Genomic DNA, 18,425 nt, shown 5'->3' on the forward strand with positions numbered 1-18,425 from the left:
CCCCCCCCCCATCCTCCCCCGGAGTGGGCGCGCACACGCGCTGCCGCCGCGCACATACGTGTTCACGTGCCCGCGCATGCAGGGGCAGGCACAGCCCGGGCACGGGCGTGCACATGAGATGCCACCCTGCACATACATGTGCACCGCTCGCGGGCACGCACCACCACCGGGGCACGTATGTGCTGCGAGGGCCAGCACCTGCACAGGCATCACGGCTGCGCACATGTGTGTGCACCATCCACGCACAGGCAGGCACGTGCGTGGCTTCCATGCCCATGTGTGTGGTCACAGGCTACCACATGCCCAAGCCTGCACATGCCAGGCATGGGAAAGCACATGCACCACGTGCACATGGGCACGGGCGAGCACACACCCCGCCACTGTGCGTCTATTTGTGAGCCCCTCACACGGGTGAGGGCAGGCACAAGGCTGGCACGAGTGGGCATGGACACCGTGGCCACCCTCATTTGTGTGCACGTGCCCACATGTGCCCAGGCAGGCATGGGTGAACATGTGCACAACTGCTGTGCAACCATATGGGCACATGGCAACACACGCATGGGCACATACAGGCACAGATGAGCACACGCGTGGACACCTCCACACACTTGCATGTGCATGGCAACGTGCTGGCAGCCTAGAAAGCCATCCATGTCCTGAGTGCATCCCGAGCAGCATGGGAAGCAGGATGAGGGAGGGAGTTCTCCCCCTCTGCTCTGGTGAGACCCCCAGGAGTGCTGGGTCCAGCTCTGGGGCCCCCAGCACAAGGAGGATGTGGAGCTGTTGGAGCAGGCTGGGAGGAGACCACAGAGATGCTCTGAGGGCTGGAACCTATCTACTATGGAGACAGGCTAAGAGAGCTGGGGTTGGTCAGCCTGGAGATGAGAAGGCTCTGGGGAAACCTTAGGGCAGCATTTCAATATATTAAGGGGGCTCCAAAGGAAGAGAGAGTTTTCCCAGGGTCAAAGTGACCGATGGTGGGGTTGGTTGGACAGAAAGAGGAAATCCTTTACCATGAGGGTGGTGAGGCACTGACACAGGTTGCCTAGAGAAGCTGTGGCTGGCCCATCCCTGGAAATGTTCAAAGACAGGTTGGATGGGGCTTGGAGCATCCCTGGAAGATGTCCACCCCCCTCCCCAGAGCTGTGTTTGCATAGAACATGCTCTGGAGCGTGTGCTGGAGTGCACACACGTGCACACACATGTAGGGGTGTGCTGCCAAACACCCCATGCGCAGAGAGAGAGGGTCTGGCATCACTTTCCACCCCACGATGTCCCATGGTCCCCCGTTCTCATCTTACCCACTGCTGCTCTGGGCCCTCATGCTGGCAACCAGGCAGGCCTGGACAAGAGTCCTGCAGCCTCCCAAACCACAACCCACCCCTCTGCTGGGCCATGCCCAGAGGCAGGGAGGGCTCCTTTGTCCCTGCCCAATGCATGGCTTTGCCCTTTGGGCTCCAATGAGCAGCAGGGACAAGGGGGCATACTGTGGGGTTTGGACCTCCATGTTCTGGGAATCCCCATCTCCCGTGTGGGGCTGGGGTCTCTCACTGAAGCATCGCTATCCGCCATATCCTCATCCTTCCCCACCTCCTGGTCCCTCAGGACAAAGTGTGTGGGATACAGCAGGACAGAGCCAGGACCTGTAAAATGGAGAGGTCATAGTGACGGGTAGAGAGACTCCAGGGCCAGGGGCTACCCCACCTTTGTGGGTTCTGTTTTCACCTATGCTGTGACGGGCCCACCATCCTGCAGCTCCCCTGGGGTCCCACGCAGGGATCCACAGGACCCCCAATGCCATGGCTACAATCCAGCACTGAGGGTCTCCATACCCAGCAGCCTGGCCGTGCCACCATGCCCTGGGCCCACAGTCCTGCCTGGCAGCAGCAGGACCTGCACGGAGGGGCAAGGGGGTCTTAAATGAGGCTGTGGGGCACAGCCCCATGACTGTATGCACCCCCCTCCCCATGCCTGCGGTTATCTGTGTGCATGGGCTGGCACAAGTGGCCCTGCCCACTCACAGTTACGCCCACGTTCACCCACACATGCGTTTGCTCACCTGCGTGTGCACACCCACCCGTGTGCATGCGTTCACTTATGCACATTGTATACAGGGGGACACGTTCCCGTGTGTGTGTGTGTGTGTGTGTGTGTGTGTTCACCTGCATGTGCAGTCACTCACCAGTGCTTGTGCCGGGGCTGAGCCCCCCTCTGTGCCCTGCGCACACGCGCTCACACACATGGCACATGCATGTCTGCTCACACGCGTGTGCGCGTGCTCAGCTGTGTGTGCTCACAGGCGCGTGCCCACCCGTGTGCTCTGACACGCGTGTGCCCGTACGCCCCGCGCAGCCGCGTGCTTGCGCTCCGCATGCTTTCAGCCGAGCGCCGCCGCGCTCCCGCGTGCGTGCACACACGTACCCTGCGGTGCGCTCGCCCACACTCACACCCACACTCACCCTGTGCTCACGCTCACACTCACGCCCATGCTCACATTCACGCTCACATTCACACTCACGCTCACCCGTGCGGGGCTCACCCCGGAGCATCCCCGGCGTCCCGCGCCGGCCCCCGCGCGCGCGCCCGCCGCCGCGCGTGCCCGCGCACACCTGCGCTCCCGCACCCAGCTGCGCTCACCGGCGCCGCCCAGCGGCCGCCGCCGCGCCCGGGACCGTGCGGGACCGCGCGGGCAGGGACTGCCCGGACCCCGCCGAGCGACCGGCGGGCAGGCTGAGACCCAGGGCAAGGCACCGGGCAGCACCGCCCCGCCGCCAGCCGGGGCACCCCGCAGCCCGCCCGGCGCTGCGACCTCCCCCGGTGGACACGGCCACCGCCCCCTCCCCCAAAAGGTCAGGCTGCGATGCCGTGGCTGAGTGCCAGGGACACCGCGACATCCGCCACTCGAGTGCGGTGCCCCTTCCACGTGCTCCTGGGGAGTGGTCCAGGCACTGCCCCCTGCTCCAGCCCAGCCTGGAAGCACTGGGTGCAGAGGGCTCCCTGCCCACAGCTGCACTCCAGGTGCCCCTTGTGACCCTCTGTAACCCCATTCGGGTCCCAAGAGCTTGCCAAGGCTTGGCTCACCCCAGTTGGAGTAATTGCCCCCCCCCCCTTCCCCCGTGCCACTTGCCGGGACACAGGGATGAACCACAAGAGACAGAGCTGGGACAGATGTGCAGCTCCTGCTGCTGCTTTAGTGTGAGGCACAATGGCACGCAGCAATGCACGGGCACCAGCAGCTCCCCCAGCAGAGGGCCCTGGGGAGGGCTGCCGATTCCCACCCCGAGAGCAGTATGGCACCCAGTGGGTGCAGTCTTTGGTCCTAGCAATGATCCTGGGGGCAGCTGAGATGGAGGGAATGTTGGCGACCCCACTCACTCCTGCCAGGAACCATCCCAAGGTACAGCCTGGTAGCTGTGGGCTGTAGTGTTCAACAGGCTGAGGGGGGCCCACAGGGAGGGGCAGCCACACAGGGGGGCTGCTGCAGGGGCAGGAGGGCAGGAGTGGGTGCTGCCTGCACCCTGGGACTGGGCTGTCCAGCTATGGGGCCACCAAAGTGGCTGGAGCCCACCCTGCCCTCTCAAATCACTTTACCCCCTGCCCCAAGCTGCTGCTGGTTGCATGAAACCCCTGTGCAAAATCAGTAGCAAGGCACATGCCCAGCCTATGGAGACAGATGGACAGTGGAGGGGCTGACATATAAGTGCTATTTGGGGCTGTTGCAGCAAAGAGGAGGGGACAAGTACCCCGGTTCATCCTTAATGTGTTTTTTCCTCTATTAATCACTTCTGGTGTTGGGCCAGAAGCTGCAGGTGAGGGCTGGATGAGACCTGCTGGTTCCCATGCCCACAGCATGGGTGACAGGGGGTAGCCACAGGCCACAGTCTACTGGTCCCAGAACCCCATGCCCTGGCAGGGCACCATCCCGGGGGCACCCACTGCAGTGTTCCCCAGGAGAGGGGTACACAGCACCCACTGGCACCCACTGTGGCCCCCCGTGGTGCCTCAGCCAGCGGGGAGCGGGTTAAGAACCCGCTGGCCAGGGCCATTGTTTCAGATACAATGGAGAGGAAGAGGATGCCGGGGCTGAAATTCCTTCAGCTCCCACCGGACAGATGGACAGAGCTGGACAAATAGACAGGACAGAAGGCAAGCATGCTTTAACCCTTTCAGGCACTGCATGGATATGCCCCAAGGCAGCTGGGGGGTGTTTAAGGCATGTGGTGCAGCACCGAATGCAGGACAGGCGCTGGTGTCCAGGACGAGGTGGAAGGAGCCCCATCAGCACAGAAAGAGCTCTGAGGGTGATGGCAGCATCCATCCATTTGGTGCAGCTGAGCCACAGGATGCTGGGTGGCCACAGAGTCCATGACAGCTCTTTGGCACAACACCCCCTGTCCGCATCTGGACTGGCAGCCCCTCCCCTGCTTGGTAAACCAGAGAAATAAATAAAAGGCAGGGGCTGGACAGATGGACAGACATAGGGAGAGCCCATGAGGGGCTGGATCTGCTTTGGCAGCAAGCTGGGGCCACAGCCAGGGTCCCAGAGGGAGGCTGGGTAGGGGGTTAGCAGCCCTTGGAGGCCTGGCCAAGGCTCTCGCGCAGGCACCGGAGCTGCTCCTGGCCCAGCTTGATCTTCTCCTCCAGCTCCCGCTGCTCAGCAATGAGGGCTGACTTCATCTTGACGAAGTGCTGGTAGTCCTGGAGGTGCTCGGCGGGCAGGTACCGCGCCACCATGGCACCCACCGCCTCCTCCCGCCGCCCCACGTGCTCCTTCAGCTCCTTGGCATCCTCCAGCTGTGCCACCAGCAGCCGCCGCTTCTCCCGCAGGGCCAGCTGTGGGCGAGACGGGCTGCGTCAGCAGGGTGTCCCACACCCCACGGCCTCGCAGGTGCCTCCCTGCCCCATGCCCACCTTGTCCTCGGCGGGGGCGTGTGGCCCCAGGCTGCCCAGGGCAGCCTCCACCCGGGCCAGGCGCCCCGAGAGGGAGAGCAGGAGGTTGACCACCTTGTCCAGGTCACCCACGAAGAGGCGGTACTTGTCGAACTCCCCTGGGGTGCAGAGGGCTTGCAGGCGGGCAGACACGTCGTCGCCCAGCGCCCCGTTGGCGCTGATGTCCTCCTGCAGCCCCCGCTGTGCCTCCCGCAGCACCGCCAGCTTGCGGCTCAGGCTCTCGATCAGCTGCAGCTGCCAGAGCAAAAGGGTCAGGGGCGACTGGGGCCACCCCCCATGGGACTGGGGGACTGGCACAGGGGTGTAGGGGCACTGTGCTGGGCCCCACAGAACACAAGAACCTGGCGGTACCCCTGGTTCCAACGAGCTACTGGCAATACCCCCAGTCCCCACAAGCATCTGGCAATTTCTCAGACCCCACGAGCAGCCAAGGGATGCCCCTGGACTCTGTGGGCGTCTGGGAATGTCCCAGTCCCTGCAAGCACTGAGCATCTGGAGATGTCCGTGCTCCCCATGAGCACCTGGTGACACTCCCAGGCCCTGCAAGCACCTGACAATGCCCCTCGTCCTTGCATGCATCTGGCAATGTCCCAGCCCCTGTGAGCATGCAGCAATGTTCCTGGTCCCCATGAGCACCCAGCAATGTCCCTGGTCCCCATGAGCACCTAGTGATGCCCTCAGTTCCCGTGAGCCATCAGTGATGCCCCAATCCCTGTGAAAATCCTGCAATACCCCCAGTGCCCATGAGCACCTCGTGAGGGCAGTGGGGAATCCCGAGGGCGTTGGCCCGAGCAGTCCCTGTACCTTCTTTTCTACCAGCTCCTGGTCCACTTCCTCCTCCTCATCATCCTCTGAGCTCCCCTCCACTACCTCTGGCAGCGCTGTCACCTTGCTGAGTGGCTCAGCTTTGCCGGCTGCTGCAGTGTAGTGCACCGGGAAGGAGCTGGAGCTGGCAACACTCCCAGGGGGTGGCGAGATGGGCTCGAAGCCTTGCCTGGGGGGGCAGGGGTCAGTGCTGGAGGTGGCAGGGTGCAGCCTGCCCTCCGCACAGCATCCAGTGCCACACCAGCCCTACCTGTCCTGTGCCAGGGCCTCCAGGTGCCAGTCCTGCTGGAGACGCTCCCGCCAGGCCTGTCGCTCCCCCGCCACCAGCAGCTCACCGATCACCTCAGTGGTGGTGCCAAAGGGGGCCAAAGGGGCATGGACATTGGCCAGGGAGTGGTCCCTGACTGCCATATTCCACAGCAGTTCCTCTGAGTCCACGCGGCGGGGCTGGGGCCGGCTGCCCTGGCAGCTCACCCCCTCCGCTGCCCCAGGACTGGGCTTGAGTGCCTCTGGCACAGCTGGGCTGGGGCCACCAGGCAGGGGTGGAGAGCACTCACCCACCCCAGAGGGACCAGCACAGCCCCGCTCCGGGTTCCGGATGAGCCTTTGGGGCTGCTCCTCCATCTCCCAGGGCTTCTTTGCCTTTGGCCGCTTCTCCCCAGCCCCTGCCACCCTGTCAACACCCCCCCAGGGGCACGTCAGCCCCCCTGCCCATCCCTGTCCTGGGGACAGGAATGGGCAGGGAGGCTGCGGCCACTCCAGGCAAAGAGGTTGGGACACCCCCCACCCCAAACAAACCCCAGAGTGTGCCCCAAGGGGTGGATTAGGATGCTCTGATGCAGGGTACAAGGGGCCACGTGACTGCAAAAGCCCACCCGTGTTAAGGCTGTACCTGCAGCCCCACTCCCACCCCCACGCCACGGCAGCACTTGCCTGCAAATCTCGGTGTTGCCAACATCGGGCCCAGGAGTCCTGCGAAGTGATCCGGGGGGCTCGGGACGGGGCCAGGCGCCTGGTGGAGCAGGGGGGCGAGCAGCATGCCCCCAGGACCGGCCCCCCTGCTCCCCAGTGAGGCTCTGTGACCGCTCACGCACCACATCAGCAATGCTGCGGGGCGGCACCAGGGTGGCAAAGGCAGAGCCGTGCCCAGCACCATCCGGCGGGTGCTGGGATGCCCGGCGCTGCCGGTACTTCTCCCAGTTGGGGGGAGGTGGGCGGGGAGGCGGGGGGCCCTTCTTTTTGGGGATGCGGGGTTGGTCCAGTTTAGCACGGAAGAGGTCCTTCCGTTCGCGGCCCCGGGGACTGGCAGGTTCCAGGTTGAGGTGGCTCTCGGAGAAGGCTCTGCCCCGCAGCGGGCGGTGCAGCGGGTCTGGGGGGCTCTCAGGTGTGCGGGCCAGGCGGTCACTATCCCACGAGAGGTCATGTGTGGATGTGGCCCGGTAGCAGGGTGGCCACTCCGGCTCGGCGCTCTCAAAGCAGGCGTGGAAGGGGCCAAGCCTTTGGAAGCCCATTTGGTAGTGGGAGAGCTCACTGGGGAGAGAAGGAGACACCCGTCCGCCCACACACTGTCACCTCCCGGCAGCTCATACCCACCCCTGCCTCATTTTCCCCAGCTGGCGTCACCCAGCCCTGGTGGTGGGGGAAGCCCACGCTCTCCTGCTGGGCAGAACCCCCTGGAGATGCCCCCAGACCTCTGGGGATGGGCAAGGAGGGACCCTCCTTGCTGTGGATGCCTCCTCATACTCCCTGGCACTGTGTACCCAAGGTGGCACATGCTCCTGTTTCACAGGCACCACGTTGAGATGGACAAGGCATTACAGGAAGCGCTTTGTATATCCCCAACCAAAATCATGGCAGTCCCCACCTCTCCCTGGTGAAGGTCCCCACCGAGTGGCACACACATCCCAGCACTCCGGTACCTGGCATGGGCTCACCTGACAGACTGGCTGACTTTCCTGGTTATCGCAGGTGGCTCCCACTCATCCTGAGGAAACTCCTGTGTGGGGGAAGGAGAGGGAGTGTGAAAGAGGGGTCTGCATCCCCCTTCCCAGCAACCCCGTCCCATCCCATCCCCATTCAGGCGCAGAAGGCATGCAGTGGGTCTGCAGGGTCAACATGGGCACGGTACTCTGCACCCCAACCCAAGGTCACACTTCAGGAGTGCAAGGGGTTGCCAGTGCTGCTCCCCAGCACAGTCCCGGGTGGAGTTACTCACCGGGGCGAAAGCTCTCCGGGGGGGCCACGCGTCGCTCTCCTCTCGCCCAGGACGGGGGGCCGGGCAGCAGCAGTCGGGGCAGCGCACCCAGGGCTGGGGGTGGCAGCGGCAGGGATGACTGCGAGGCAGCGGCGGTGGGCACGGGTCCCCTCCGCAGTAGCGACAGGGCTCGGGGCGCAGGGGAACCCCATAGGGGTAGGAAAAGCCCCGCGCATAATTCAGCTCCCCCGGCCTCCCCAGCGGCTTGTAGCAGGGGGGCTGCTCCCGGCAGCACTCAGCGTAGGGGCCGGCAGAGCCAGGGCGGCTGGGGGACGGGGGGCTGTAAGGCTGGTCCACGGAGAGGCGGCGGACGTCCCGGTGCTCGGGGCCGTGGGGCTGGAAGGCACCGGGATCGCCCACTGGGGGCTTGCTGTGCTGGGGCGGTGCCGGCCGGCTGCTCTCCTCAAAGAACCGGCGGCGGTCGGCGAAGGGCAGGAGGACGGCCTCGTCGCTGCCCTGCGGTGGGGAGCTGCGGGCCACCGGGCCCTGGCTGTAGCCCTCCAGCTCACCGGGGCTGGGCGAGCGCTGCGGCTGCAGCTTGCGCTCCGGGGACCAGCGCCAGCGGCCCCTGGCTGTTGGCACTGCCCGCTCGGGGGATGGGGGCCCTTTGGGGGCTGGCAGCGGGTCAGGAGTGGGGATACCCCGGTCCCCCGAGCGGCCGGCGTTCCTGCCGTCCTCGCTCGGCGCAGGGCTGAGACGCTCAGCCAGGGTGGGGGGTCCCTCTGCTGGCACGCTGCTCTCAGGGGGCTCCTCCGTCTCCTCCACCGGCTCCTCGCCAGGCGGGGGGGCACCGGGACCCCGGCTCTTCTGCAGCTGGGCTTTGCGCCGCTGGATCTCGTTGCGCAGGCTGGTGGCGAAGCGGTCGCTGCGGCGGCGCATCTGAGCAGAGCGGTGGGGAGGACCCCCGGCCCGCCGGGCCCCTGCCCGGCTCTCCTCCTCCGCCGGCCCCTCAGTGCTGAGCGCCGGGCTGGTTCCCCGGCCGTCCTGCCCGCAGGCTCGCTGAGGCTCGGGGCAGCAGTGGCAGGGCGGCGGGCGGCAGCAAGGCTCTGGGCAGAGCGGGGGGTCCTGGGGAGCCCCTGTGGTTCCCCCCCGGCTGCCCTCAGGGTGCAGTGGGGACAAGGTCCAGCGGTGCCCATCGGGGGCTGGCGAGGCTCGCTCGCTGCTGGAGCCCACCTGGAGGGAGCGGAGCTGGGAGGCCAGCAGCTGCTCGGGAGCACTGTGCCGGTGTGGCACGTGGCCCTTGAGGGGGGACAGCAATGGGTTGTCACCTGCTGTCGTGGCATCCAGCACTCGGTGCATGCTGCCATCCAGATACAGCCGGTCATCAGACTCCATGCTCTCCCCCAGGAGCGGCTCAGCTGGGCACTGGTCCGGGTGGGAGCTCAACATGTAATACTGGTCGGCAGAGAGACGGTCCTTTGTGGGGTACGGTGCCAGCGTCCTCCCGCCCACCGCCTCTGCCTCCCCATCCCGCTGGCAGAGGAAGGTGTCAGAGATCCACCGGCCCTTGGCATGCAGCATGTCCGCTGACGCCCGGTGCCTGTCCCCTCTGCTGCCCGGGGCTGCCCGCAGGCTGTCCCTCCTGACAGGGGGCTGGGGAGGCACAGGCGCCCGCCAGGTCTCGGGGTGCCGGCTGGCAGATGGCTCAGCCCCTGTGGTCAGGTAGCGCCCGTCAGGGGCCTTGTAGGGGCCTTGAAAGCTGGAGTCAGTGGACACGGCCTCTTCAGGGCGGAGGGAGAGGGCGCAGTCGGAGGCGATGGAGCTGGCAGAGAAGGAGCTATAGGCCGAGTCCCGCTTGCTGTGGTACATGCCCTGGTCAACGGGTGAGGGGTCTCCTTCATAGTAGGCCTGGCCAGGGTGGTCCAGGCTCTCCATGCTCCCGATGGAGCTGCTCCGGTCGGTGCTGCAGTGCCGGGACAGCGGGTTCCACTGCAGGGACAGCCCACTGCTGCCCGGCCCCATGCCAGCATTAGGGGTGTCTGCCACCCCCTGCCCAGCTCTGCGGAGATCCCACCCCCCCTACACATACACCCTCCCCAGGACAAGTGGGCACAGAGCAGTGCAGCCCCAACCTGCTCTTCACCACTGGGTTTGGGGGCAGCACCAAGATTGCCTCAGCACTGGCAGGGGGAGCAGGCACAGGGAACACAGGGTGTGCCTGACTCCAGCCACCCGGGACCTCCCAGCTCTGGCAGCAGGGGCAATGGGACTAAGCAGCTCCTGGCCAGCTCCGGCAGAGCCACCGCCCCTTCCTGCCGGGAGCTGGGAGTAAACAGGCAGGGGAAAGGGCAGCGCAGTGGAAGGATGAGGGGGGATGCCCGACAGTTGTGTGGGGCAGGCATGTGAGTATCTACCCCACACCCCCCACCCTGACCCAAGCGGGTGCCCCATGTGCCCCCTCCCATTGTGCAGTCTCATGAATGCCCCAGGGTCTCACCTGACATCACACCCTGAGGGCCATGAGAGGCTGAAGGCATCAGCAGGGCAGTGCATGGTGGGGGCGTCGGGGCGGCTTTCGGCGAGTTTGGCCACGTGCCAGGAATGGGGGCGGAGGACGGGCACACTCCTCCTGCCAAGAGCAACAGCGGGAAAGGACAAGAATGGGGAGGAAGCCAGGCCGAGGAACCGGGGCTGAAGTCACTTCCTACGGGGCTTCCTGTCCCCCCAGGCCAGCGCCTGCCCAAGGGGGACAGTGGCGAGGAGGGTCCAGCCCTGCCAGTACCCGGCAGTGGGCAGGGGGATCCCATGGTTCACCCCACTGGCCAGAGTCCCCTGCCTGCAGCATCCCTGTTGCCAGCATCAACAGGGGACCGAGGACGTGGCCCCTGTGCAGTCCACAGCCAACACCCCGGGCAGGGCAAACGTCCCTGCTGGGACTGGACCAGCTCCGCCAAGGGACCCTGAGGCCACATCTGCATCTCCACCAAAAGCCTGACCCTCCCCCCTTGTTCCTTGGTCCCTCAGCATTCCCAGCAAGCACCAGCCACATCTTGTCTCCGGGGAGGAGTGGGGGGTGTCCTGTGCTGGGCCCCATCCCAACCCCTGGCAGCCGTGGGGTTCTCCAGTCCCCACACCACATGCAGGCAGTGGTGTCCAATGCCACCACACAGGCACGTGGTCAGAAGCCACCTCCTGAACCCCCCAAGTGCCAAGTGCTGCCCCAGCATCCACTGACTAGGCAAGGAGGGTGGCAAGGACAAGCTGCCGAGTCAGTGCAGGGACTTCCCTTCCCAGAGCCCCCAAACTCACCATGGACGATGCTGAGCCCCAGCACAGCCCCGTGGTACCCCTGCCCAGTGGGCAGTGCCGCTGGAGCTGGAGTCAGTCAGGATGCAGCCACGGAATGGATGCAGATTGGGGGTGGGGGGGAAGACTACAAGGCCCAGCCCTGCCTCTCCTTCCTTTCCCAGGCAGGCAGGCAGGAGGCAGGCAGGAAGGGAGAGGAGCGGCCACGCTTGAGGATACCGCCCAGCAAGGGGGTGGCGAGCCCGCCGCACTGCCCCGGCTCCTCTGGCTGAGGAACCCCCACCCAGAGCGCTGGCAGCCACAGGGGGACTGACCCCCATCCCATCCCAGCAAGGGGCACCTCCAGGCTGGAGGCAAAGGCACCTCCAGGCTCCTGCCAGCCCCCCGGGCAGGCGAAGCCCCGCTGGCCCTCCCTGCGTCCCTCCCCCGCAGCGCTGCCAACCTGCGAACGATCATCTTCAGGGTGCGGTAGGAGCCCTTGATGAGGATCAGGGCCTCCTGGCGGGACCCGTACAGAGGCGTCCCGCTGATGTTCACCAGCTCGTCACCCGGCTGCAGCCGGCGGGACAGTGCAGCCTTGCCCCCATCCTCCACCTGGGCAACAGAGAGGGGCGTCAGGGGGGGCACGGCCCCCAGAACATCCCAGGGGATGTGCTGCAGCCACGGGGTGCCGGGGGAGAAAGAGGCTTCGGAAAGGGGCAGTTGCCTGAACCCCAGGCACCACAGAAGGATCTGAGCGCGCCGGGCTCCCCCCCTTCTCTGGTCACATGAATTTCTGAGCAAGGAAAGGACATCGGGGAAGGGGGAGAAAGAAAAATGTCCCATCCCAGCAGATTCCCCCGCGGGTGCAGGCAGCACAAGGGCCCTTTGTCCGGCGTGGATGCCAGCCCCCTGCCGCTGCTTCCAGCCCCCTGTCGGGCCTGCCTGGGCACCCGTGGTGATTTCAATGCCCAAAGCATGCCATCCTGCCCTATGTGCCCAAGGGAGACAACTAGCAGGGGAAGCACTGAGCCCTGGAACATGCCTACCCATCCCTGACACCCATGGCCAAAATGAGCCTGGTACCCCGTACTACTGCAGCTTGGAGGACACAAGGCCACGGTGCTACCAGCATGTGGGACCCCAGCCCACCCCCTTTGCCTCAGCAGGTAGGTGCAGTGTGGGCAGTCCCGTGATGAGCAGTGCCCAGCAGGTGCAGCCAGAGTGCCCATTGCCAGCAGGACCTGGGGTGCCCCATGCCCCCTTGCCTGGTGTGGATGTGGCCAGCCACTACAGCCACGCACAGAGCAGAGCTAATCCAGCCCCAGCATGGGGTTCCTGCACTCATGGGCTCCTCACCCTGCCCAGCTGCTTCCAGGCTCAGCCAAGGAACGAGCTCTGCTCACAGTGCCTCCAGCAGCCGCCTGGGCAGCGATCAGGCCCCAGCGACAGGGAGCACCCATGACTTCCTAGCAGGCCAGTCACTGTGCACATGCCTTTGGGCACCCCTTTCCAGCTCTGGTGCCAGCCAGGTCTCAGGGGCCACCCTGCTGCCCCTGGACAAGATGGCACCTTGGGAAGCAGGCAGCAGCAGCAAGGCCTCGTGCCCATTCCAGCAGTGCCCCATGGTCCTGCCTGGCACAGCTATGCCCAGCACCCCACAGCTCTCCCCTTTTTTCAGGGACCTGGGCACTGCAATGCCATGGCCAGGCTAGGCACAGCCCAATGTGTCTGCCTGTGTAGGCATGCTGCCCTCCCACCCAGATACCAGCCACAGTGCTGCCTTCCTGGTAAGGGACTCTGGCTGCCTGCGAGGGCTCCCAATCCCACCATGCAGTCAGTGAAGCACCTGAGTTTACCCCCTGACATGCTGCTGCCTGCCACTGGGGACCGGCAGAGCAGGCAGGACAGACTGCACCTTCACCCCAGTCCTCTGCCCAGCCATGTGCCCACCCAGCCCTGCCTGCCATGGCCACAGGGCTGAGTCAGACACAAAGGCTGTCCCCCCTACTGCAGGACACCACCAGGGCTGCACCCACATCTGGGCCATCACATGCACCAGGACGGACATGGCTCAGCCCTGGCATCACTCCCCAGGAGCTAAATCTGGCACAAACAGCCCCTTGTTCTGCCTTCACCACCAGTGAGCTCAGCACTGCCAGCCAAACCTGGAATGGGACAGCCCTGGACACTTCCCGAACACCACCCCTGGTGTTCACTCTGGTCCCTAATGGTGGGCACCAGATGGCTCACAGAAATATCCGCCTGCCCCAGGAGAAACTTGTCTTAAAAATCACAGCCAGAGCAATGCCAGAGCTGTGCACACCCTGCCCCACACCAACCTCCCTTCTTGTCCCCGACGTGCTCAAGGGGACCCTGTGCCAGAGAGCTCTCGCAGCCCCATAGAGGGCCTGGAGCCCATGGGAGCCCCGCCGTGGGACTCTGCCACAGGAAGGGATCCCGCCCGGAGTGGGAGTTTGGAATGGCCAAACTGTGTCACCGAGTGCGGGGACGCCCTTCCCCTTTCCGGTGCGGGGCCCGGGCCCCCCGCGCAGCAGGCGGGGGCCGCCCCCTCCCCGCACACACCTCGGCCGGCCACAGCGGCGGAGCAGTGGCCCCGGGGGACCCTCCCCTGAATGCACAGAGCTTTGGAACAAGCCCCCTTTGTCTGCCGAGCACACGCGGCGGCGGCGCGGCCGGAGGAGCGCGGGGGCCGGCACCCCGCGGCCCGCAAGGACCACCCCCCCCTTCTCAGCAGCGGTGGGGAACATCCCCTGGCCCTCCCATCCCCTCCTCCGGCAGCTAGCGAACCCGCGGGGACCCACCGCCCCGAGGAGCCCGGCAGCCGGTCGGGGCGCGGGCAGCTGCCCCCTCCGCCCCCGGCTCTCGCCCGCCGGCGGTGCCACCCCAGGGCGCAGGGCTGGGACCGGAGCCACTTTTCCAGCTCCCCCAGCCAGACCGCGCTGCCCGCGTCCCGCCGAGGGCGTGGGGCGGCCCGGGGGCGCAACCAGCCCGGCTCGGGGCAGGGAGCAGCCCCGGGGCCGCCAGCCCGGCCCGCCGCACCCCGGCCCGGCAGGATGGTGGCACCGGGCGGGCAGGCGGCCAAACCGCCCGGCGACAGGGGCCCGTCCGGGCATCGCGGAGAGGCGGCTGCTGGGGCTTCCCCGGCCGCTGCCCGGCTCCCTGCCGGTCTCGCCGCAGGGCGATGCGGCCGGCGGGGGCCGGGAATCGGTGACCCCCTGTGCGGCGAGACACCGCGGCCGTGGGGGTCACCCTCACCCCGCACTTCCAGCTGCAGTCGGGCTCCGCACCCCGGCGTCCGCCCCGTCCCAGGCAAGGTCCTGCCCCTGCGTTCCAGGGGTGCCCGGGCCGCGACGGGACGGACTTTGGTCCCCCACACCGTGGCCCTCAACGTCCCCGTAGAGCCCAGTCCCGGGGGCGCCCGGGGGCGCAGCACCGACGGGTGGGCACACGAAGGGGGGCTGACCTCCCCCGGCTACGCCCCGCGGGACGGCACCGGCGAGGACGGGGGGGGGGGGGGGGGGGGGGGGGCGCGGGGGCCGCCCCCGACGCCAGCCCAACGGATGTACCAGAGGAATTTCTTCCTGCCGCCGGGCCCGGGCTGTCCCTCCGCCCCCCTCGCTCCCGCTCTCCCCCCGCGGCTCTGAGCGGCGGGTCGCGGGGTTCGTGGGTGCGGAGCGGCCGCCCCCGCCCCGGCGCGCCGGGACACGCGACCCCGCGCCCGGGGCTCCCCGCACCTCCCGACGCCGCCGCGCCCCGGGTGTCCCCCCTCCCGCCTCCCGCGCCCCGCCACGGGCGGGAGGCCCGTGTCGGGGGGATGCCGCGGAGCCCACGCGGGACGGCGCCGGCGGTGCCTACCTTGGAGACGATGAGGGGCTCGCCGTGCTCCAGCCCGCCGCGCAGCGTGAAGCCCCAGGGCGCGCCCCCCTGCAGCTGCACATGCACGTACTGGGGGGCGCCGGGCCGGCCCTCGGCCCGCTCCATGGCGGCTACAAACTACAGCCCCATCCCATCCCGGCCCGGCCCCGCGCCGCGGAGGAAATGACACCCCCGCCCGCCCGGGCTGAGCGGCGCGGGGCGAGTGCGGGGCGGGGCCGACCCGCACCGGGGCTGCTCCGCCGCCGCCAATAAGGCGCGGAGGGACGGCGGCGGCCGGCCCTGCTCGGCACGGCATTGCCATGACATGGCTTGGCTTGGCATGGCTTGGCATTGCCATGGCACGGCTTGGTGTTGCCATGGTACGGCTCAGCATAGCGCGGCACAGCTTGGCGTGGCACGGCTTGGCTTAGCACAGCTCATGGCATGGCTCAGCGTGCAGTGGCACAGCGCAGCACCTTGCTTCTAAGCTCAGCTTGGCTTGGCACACCACCCTTTAGCCCAGGGATCTGCAGTGAGCTGCTTGGCTCAGCTTGGCACGGCCCAGCCAGTGTAGTTCAACTCTGTCCAGCTCAGCCCAGCATGGCATGACATGGAGTGCTGGCACAGTTCAGTGCAGAACAATACAGAACAGCTCAGCTCAGTGTGGGATGACAGGGGAGTCAGCATGGCTCAGCCCACCATGGCTCAGTGCAGCTCAGCTGGGTTGGCACATTCTGGCTTGGCTCAGCTCAGCTCAGCACGGCACAACACAGGGATGAAACGGTTCAGTTTGGTACAGCACAGCATGACCAGGGGCCTCACCTGGTTTAGCTCCATTTGGCCTGACCCAGTTTTGCTCGGTTTAGTTTAGCTTGGGCTGACGTGGACAAGCAGGCCTGGCACAATTCGGCTTGGCACAGCATGGCCTGGCACAGTTCAGCTCAGAACAACCCAGTTTGGCCCAGCACAGTATAGTGCCACCAGGGACTCGCAGCATTAGGGCCAGCTCAGCACAGCTTAGCCTGGCACGGTGGCACAGTGTGTCTGGCAGTTCGGCAGCACTCATGTGGGTGCAAGGGGGTGGCAGTAAGTGATGCAGCCCCCCTCAGCTCCCCGCCCTGCAGTCATGCTGGCGCCTCGAGCTCTCCTGCCTGCAGGCCAGCACATGCTGCTGGCTCCTGTCTGGCCTGCCCATGCTGGCCCACGCCCTGTCCCTGTCCTGCCGGGCACCTCAGGGCACGTGTGGCAGTGTGGCCCTGCTTCACCTTTGTCTTTTCCCTGCCAGGCCCAGGAGGGGCAGCTGTGCCAGCCTTTGGGGAAACTGAGACGGGGAAGGAGGCGGCAGTGGCAGCTGAGGGCGGTGGGAGTGGATCGGCACTGGTTCCCGGGGGAGCCCGGGAGTCCTGCCCCTCCCCTTCCCGCCCGGGGCCACGGCTCTTACTCATCTCTTTCCCAGACAGCACAGCCAGCCTGGAAAGCTCTGCCCTGCCAGCAACGCCTGCAGCCCCCGGTTGCCTGCCACGGCCTGGGAGGGTGGGCTTGCAGTGCCAGGCTGATGGGCCACCACATGCTGGCTCATCCCCAGTGCAGGAAGGGTCCCTCGAACTTTTCTTGGCAACCCTCATCCACCAGCGCCTGCCTTAAACTCTGTCTGCACCCTGCCCAGCCTGGCTGCAGGCAGCCCAGTGCATGTGCCCTGTTCCTGTGCCATGGTGTCCCAGGACACAGAGTGGGGTTGTACCTGGGCTGTTTGTGGTGCTAGAGCCCACCCAGCAGTGATGCAGGGCCCCTCTCGTATGGCCACCCACGTGACATCAGTCATGTCCACCCCTGACGTGACTCTCCTGCTCTCCCCCGTGGCCTTGCCACCACCCTTACCATGCTCCTCTCTCATGGCTGGCTGATGCCATGCCTGGACTTTTCCCAGCCTCCACTGGCTTGTCTGCCCCTTGTGCCCTTTCCCAAATGAGTAACCAGGGCTGCCTGGCCAGGCGTGAGGGCTCTGTGCCCTGGCTCATCACGTGGCCCCACAGTCCATTAAGCACCACACACATCTCCCACTACACCCCCACCACAGCCCTCAGCACTGTGCTCAACTGGCACCGTGAAGGGTGGGCAGCATCTGGGGCAAGGCAGGCACCAGCACACCCCCCAGCTCCCCCCATGTCCCTATGCCTGCACCCAAACAGGGTGGTTCCCAAACGGTGTGACCATCCCCTGAACCCCTCCATCCCAGCTGGAGAGCAGCAGTGTCCTATGGGACTGGGCACAACGCCAGTTGCCCTATGGGGGCATGGGCTGCAGCTGCCCATACCCCACTCTGTAGTGTGCCCATGGGGCCTGTCCCAGGCAAGCACCGTGTAACCACAGTCCCCAGGATGGACAGTGCCTCAAATGGCCCATGCCAGCAAGATGGTGGGCATCACGCTCACAGTCCCTCAGCCTTGGGCAGGTGCTGGCTGCAAGACCTTGAAGCTGGTCGAGAAAGCCAAAGCTGTGGGCACGGTGATGGTGATGACATGGTGATGGTGATGGCATGGTGATGGTGATGGAATGGTGATGGTGATGGCATGGTGATGCCTGCAATGAAGTACTGCTGGCTGACCCAGCCATACTCAGAGCTGCTGGGCTCAAGGTCGCTCTGCCCACCTGTGTGCCTTAGTATACATCTCCCAGCTGGGGAGAGTGAGGCACTGGGCAGCCTGGCTGTCCTGCAGGGCTGTTGGGGAGCAGACCCCCAGGCTCTGTGCCTGCTTGGGGCAGTGTAGACCAGCTTGCAGCAATGGGCACAAAGGTGCCAAGCTGCTGATGGAGAGTCAGCACAGGGTGGGGGAGCTAGAGGGGCTCTCACCTCAGCAGAGCACTCTGCCAGACTCCAGCCCCCCTCCCCTGAGACCCAGGTTGCTCCTGCCTCTTTAAACCCTGATTGGGGCCATGCCTTTAAAATGGGCCCTGGGCAGGTGGACCTCCTACCCTGCAGGAGGAGGCTGGCCAGGAGCAGGTGGGCTGAGTGAGCTGGTCTTCCCACCTACCCCACTTTACATTCCCGCCACCCCACTTCCCTACTCCAGCACTTTTACAGCCCCTGTAGCCAGGCTCTGTCCCCCTGCCTTTGCCCCTGGTCTAGGTTTTAGTCTAGAATTTGCACCCCTTTTGCATATAGAGTCGCCCCCCACCTTTCTGCTCCTGTGCCAAACTGAAGCAGCTGGCATGGTTGTCCTGGCTTGATAGCAGCTGGCAGCACCCTTGGATCCCCTTGCTGGTGCCCACAACCAGCTCTGCCTCTCCACTG

General features: G+C 66.0%; 1 protein-coding gene across 6 annotated transcripts; it reads right to left on the reverse strand.

Annotated features, from left to right (window-relative positions):
- Nucleotides 1–3,160: 3,160 nt before the first annotated feature.
- SHROOM4 (shroom family member 4) lies at nt 3,161–15,262 on the reverse strand. Of its 6 annotated transcripts, none has more exons than XM_032702328.1 (10): nt 15,134–15,262; nt 11,718–11,869; nt 10,467–10,598; nt 7,991–9,932; nt 7,710–7,771; nt 6,709–7,305; nt 6,026–6,448; nt 5,755–5,944; nt 4,912–5,184; nt 3,161–4,833 (listed from the first exon to the last, which is right to left on the reverse strand). In XM_032702328.1, exons 1-10 carry the CDS (start codon nt 15,257–15,259, stop codon nt 4,564–4,566), a joined length of 4,167 nt encoding a protein of 1,388 aa, XP_032558219.1. In that variant the 5' UTR covers nt 15,260–15,262; the 3' UTR covers nt 3,161–4,563. The 6 variants fall into 6 exon arrangements, with proteins under 6 accessions (XP_032558219.1, XP_032558218.1, XP_032558217.1 ...); XM_032702327.1 differs by having other exon boundaries at nt 7,991–9,974; XM_032702326.1 differs by lacking the exon at nt 15,134–15,262 and having other exon boundaries at nt 11,718–12,735.
- Between the last annotated feature and the right edge of the window lie 3,163 nt (nt 15,263–18,425).

This window comes from Chiroxiphia lanceolata, chromosome 14, assembly GCF_009829145.1.
Source record: "Chiroxiphia lanceolata isolate bChiLan1 chromosome 14, bChiLan1.pri, whole genome shotgun sequence".
NCBI classification, from domain to species: domain Eukaryota; kingdom Metazoa; phylum Chordata; class Aves; order Passeriformes; family Pipridae; genus Chiroxiphia; species Chiroxiphia lanceolata.